Below are 5,330 nucleotides of genomic sequence, written 5' to 3' on the forward strand. Positions count from 1 at the left end.
AATCACATGGGACAATCTGTACTTTAAGCAAACCTCATGGGGTGTATTTCTAATTTACCCTAATTTTTAGCTAATTTAGTAGGTTAAAATATTTGTGTTTGGGAAGATGGTTGAATTTTTTTTTTTGTAATTGAATGTAATGTTTGTGAGAGAAAAAAGTGAAATAATTATAAGTTTAATGTGACATTTTATCTTATTGGATATTTTAGCATATTTTATTTTTTTGTAAATTTTAGCCAAGAAAAAAGTTAATTTTTGGCTTCCCAAACATAGCCTAGGGTCGCATTTAAAAAAAAAAAAAACATAGGCTAGGGTGTGTCATGAAAAATAAATTATATATTTTATTTTGGAATTTAATATGTATTAACTTTATTAATAAATTTATATTAAGATATAACAAAAATTAAAATTTTAAAATTTTAATTGAAAATACCTAATGATGTTTTGGATATAAATGGAATGTCGTTCAAGGAGTGATGCACTTTTTTTTTTTCTTTTTTTTTGGGGGGGGGGGGGGGGGGGGGGGTAGGAGTGACACTCTGTTTAGTTTCAAGTTTTTTTTTTGTTTGAATTTTTTCAAAAAACACTATTACCGTCTATGATGCTTGTTTTTTTTTTTTAAAGTTCCTGTTTTGTTAAGTTTTTAGAATCACTTTCTAAAAAAATATTAAAAACAAATTTATTTTAAAAAAAAAACCTCATTATTTTACTATATTTTTTCCTTTTTTCTGGTGAAAAATAATTTTTTAAAATTTAGAAATATTTTTTGATATTTATTATTATCAAATTAATATATAGTTTTTTTTTTTTTTAAAAAAAAAAAGCTCTAAAAACTCAATTAAAGAAAATCATCCTTTGCAACTTTCTTCAAATGGAGGTGATTATAGAAATTAATACATAATTCTTTGTTTCCTATTCAGCACCTGAAGTTTATTTCGCATTTGAGAGTCAAAAGATGCTATGTTCTCAAAAACAACTTGCCCTAGAGACAAACAAACAAGATTGAAATTATTGAAGCAGCTCAACACAAAAATGACGTAATTTGAATTTCAGTATCTGCGAGACTGCGAGACAAATTGCTGAGAATTTCACATAATCAAGGATAAATTAAGCTATACATATATGACACATACATACACGATACATCCCCATATATACATAAAACCTTTTCTGACCGTAAATAGTGTCAGGCCGCCATTGTAGTCTGACGATCTAATGCATATTTTCCTCTTTCAATATGCGAGGATAGCTATGGCATCATTCTCATTCAACTCATCCGCTCTACATTTCTTGAGCTTTGTAACTTTGCAATAGAGGGACTTTCCGGTTAGGCGACCATTCCAAGTCGCCAGTTTCACTACCCTCGGCCATCTCTTCCTTTGCTTTTCCCCACATTACAGTATAAAACCCGACAGATATTATTGTTGCTCCAACAACACTGCAAAACAGGACAAGAAAATTTGCAAAATCAACATCTATATATATATGTACACACACGCCAACCCGTATATATGTTATTAGTCAAAATGAACACAATTGGAATAGATGGTTAGTCAGTCATGTAATACCTTCCAAGATAGAGAGTATCACTGAGGAAGATGACTCCCATGGCAACTGCAATAGCAATCGACAGTGGCTTGAACATTGCAACATAAACAGGACCCTTCACGCGTAGGACCCATGTGTGGACAGCATTGTTCAAGAACGACCCAAAGATTCCCTGAAAAAAACAGAAAAGCCTCATTTTAGAGCATCTCCAATGGAGCTCTCAAAACACTTGCCAAAGCTATAATTTAGCAATAGTGATAGAAAATGGGTCTCCAATGGCTTGCTATTTTACTTGCCAAAGACGGCATATGCCATATCTATTCTCAAATTTGGCAAGTAAAATAGCAATTGCTAAACATGCCACAACAGCAAGTATAAACATATTTGTGGCTCCAAATTTAGTTGAAAAAATAGAATTAAAACAGTAAAAAACCAAGTAATTTTTTAAATTTAATTTTTCAAATTGAATTACATTTAATTTTTTTTTCTAATTTTTTTCATTTTTTATATTTGTCTAGTCAGGAATAATATAAATATATAATTTTTTTTTACAAATAGTTAAAAAAAGGTCATAATAGACAAAAAAATAAATAAAAATAAAATCACAAAAAAACCTATATCCAAACAATACCTACAAACTTGGAGGAAAAGTTGGTTGAGAATTGCCAAATAGCAAGTGACTATTAGAGTACTATTTCTATAATTTGACAAAATAACACTATTCATTGTCAAATTATAGCAGTAGCAATAGTATTATAACAATAATCATTGGAGATGCTCTTAGACAGTATATCACCAAGGGCCCAGGATTCTCTCTCTACCCAGTGATCTCTTTCTACTTACCGAGCATATGATAGAGACCAATGCTATATCAGGTCTGATAATCCAAGCACTCATGTTTGGCTCAGCAATTACACCTACAATTGCTGCTAGGACGCTAACGCACAAGTTGTAGAAGAAGACTACAGTCAGTTCAGCTGGGTACACCTTCATGATTTGGGCCTGTTTCAATGTCACAAAATTTTAATTAAATTGAGCTTTTCTATGAGATTGATATGAAAAAAAAAAATTGTGTATAAAAGAATCTACCTGAACAATGTACCACATTGGAACCAAAATATACTCGGATGTGAGGAAAAGGCCACCAATGAGCCAGTTGGACTGCGGAGGTGATTGGAGGAGGGGCTGATTAAGTGAAATGGCAGGTGATGGATTCAATACAATAGGTGTGCCTTTGTAGAGAGTTACTAAAAATGCTCCTGAAATTGATACTACGGTGCCTATGATTTTAGCTTGACTGCTTGAGCTTCTCAGTGCTAGCTTTTCCATCCTATTTTAGGCCCACAAAAGTAAAATAACGTTTGTATAGATTTTCACATCTTAATATGTAACCACACTACAGTAATATACCTGTCACACAAAATACTATCACCTTTTCAAGATTAAAATTTTAGTACCCTTATATGAAGTGGATTATTATTATATGGTGATATCAAATGTTAATTATGATATAGTTTCACAGTTATATTAAAATTTTGATAAGTACTATATATCACTAGTTTATTGTTACTGTTTTATATTATAGCGTGCACGAAACCTAGTGATCAATTTTTTTTTCGGAGGCAAATCATTAAGAATAAAATGAAGACAAATAGGACTAGACTTTTCTTCACTTCATTAATCTATTTATAAATGGACAAGAGGGAGTTAATGGGTTGTGGACCCATTCTAGTCCCATTTTTATGATTCAAATCGTTTAATTTCTTGTGTCTATCCATTAGATTATTTATATAAAAATTTAAATTGATCAGATATTGATAACTTAATGTTTTGATTGCATTTTTTTTAATTTACAATCTATTCTCAAAATTATGCGAACCGTCTATTTTTATAAGATAAATTTGATTCAATCATACATACTGTTCTTTGATCATTTTGATTTTTTTTTTCATGATTGATTTACTTAGTAGACACCACAAAATAAACAAGATTGTGCCAGTCTCATTTTGACATAAGAAAAAGATTGGGATTTTTAAAAATCTCTTATAATTTTAGTCCCAATGACATAATAAATTACATGTCAATTTTAACTTAAATAATGCTATATATACCAATTAATATATGCATTAGTGTACTAGCAGATGATGTGACATCATTTGTATGGTTTTTAATATTTATAACTTGTATAATAAATATGGTTAAAATAATATCATAACACTAGTTGGTATACTAATGTGTACACTAATTGGTGCATGTAATATTACCGTTTTAATTTGTCATAAATTTAACGGTGGTGCTATATGCATCAATTAATGTACACACTAACTAGTATTATATCATTATTACTGACCCCACCTATTATATAAATTAAAAATACTCAAAATCTTTAAAATTATGTCTTAATATACTAATTAATACATATAGTATTAATCTAAATTTAATTACCCAAGACTCAACTATGGAATGCGAACGAGTATTTGTCGAGAAAAAATATCTTATTATTTATTATTTCTATTCCTATGATGGGAAACGACCGAAAAAAAACAGGTAGGAGCATAGCAATTAAACACATTACTGACATCACCATAATTTACTTTACAGGTTCAATTATGGAGTTGAGTTGTTCTCTAAAAAAATTGAACAAGGAGAAAGAGGAGATTAAACCTGAAAATGAGGGCAAGTATAAAAGTGAAAGCAGGGACGAGGTTGCTGATGGCTGAAGCAAGTGTGGGAGAGCTGTAATTGATCCCTGTATATCCCAATATCTGAGACGTACACCTGTACCCTCCTCCACCGAATCAAACCAAACCAAAAAATCCCTCTAATCAGAAAAATCAATGAATTGAATTGAATTGAATTGAATTTGATTAGTTTAGTTTAGATCAAAATTATTCAGTTGTATTATTATTAAGTAGTAGTATTAGTAATACATGTTCGTTTCTTACCCGATCAGCCCGAGAAGGAAGATTTTACATGCGATGGAGGAGTTGAGAGGAGGCAGCTCTGTTGATCTGCTAAAATTTAAAAGGAAAAAAACAATTAGACATTTGGATTGCCAGCGATTCTGATTTCTCAACACAATTAGCTAGAGAGAGAGAGACCTGCGAGAGAAGAAAGGGGAAGGGAGGAGGACAAGAGCAGCGACAGCATAAGCGTAGACGACGAAGACGTAACGGCTCATGCCATGGACGGTGGCTGCTTTGAATAAGGTGTTGAGACCGACGTTGATGCACTCCATCGTCACCATTGATGTAAATGGCAGCACATCCCTGTAACAATACTTTTCCCTTTCCATCTCTCTCTCTCTCTCTCCTGTTTCTTCCTCCGATTCTCTCACAATTATGTACTAAAAAATGCACTTAAATATGTCTCTGCGATCTCATCTTTTATGTGGCCTTTTACATTATGACGACATAATTTTAAAAATTTTAAATTTTTATAATTTATATAATAACAACAATGATAGAGATCACTAATTTTGGAGTTTTAAAAAGATCGCTAATCACATGGTACTCAATAAAAAAAAAAAATACAACATCAAGACCAAAATATCAAATCATTCATAATAAGGTCCACTATCACATCATTGGTGGTTCTCACTCATTTTCCATATAATAAATAGATTTGCAATTTTAAGATGATAATATTATAATATATATTAATATAATAATTATACGTATAATATCATTGTTGTATTATTGGTGTGTGCTGTTTCGTGTTTTCGACTATCAGACGGACGGCACTGTTGTTGGTGAGAGCTGAGTGCGACAACAATGCAGCGT

The 5,330-nt window shown here is 31.3% G+C and overlaps 1 protein-coding gene across 1 annotated transcript; it reads right to left on the bottom strand.

The window, feature by feature from the left end:
* Positions 1-998: 998 nt before the first annotated feature.
* Positions 999-5,330, bottom strand: LOC114293601 (WAT1-related protein At3g28050). Its single transcript, XM_082900214.1, has 7 exons — positions 4,650-5,330; positions 4,494-4,559; positions 4,213-4,326; positions 2,638-2,878; positions 2,392-2,550; positions 1,569-1,720; positions 999-1,438 (listed from the first exon to the last, which is right to left on the bottom strand). Exons 1-7 carry the CDS (start codon positions 4,841-4,843, stop codon positions 1,282-1,284), a joined length of 1,083 nt encoding a protein of 360 aa, XP_082756340.1. The 5' UTR covers positions 4,844-5,330; the 3' UTR covers positions 999-1,281.

This window comes from Camellia sinensis, chromosome 1, assembly GCF_055761805.1.
Source record: "Camellia sinensis isolate YWXY chromosome 1, ASM5576180v1, whole genome shotgun sequence".
Lineage (NCBI taxonomy): Eukaryota > Viridiplantae > Streptophyta > Magnoliopsida > Ericales > Theaceae > Camellia > Camellia sinensis.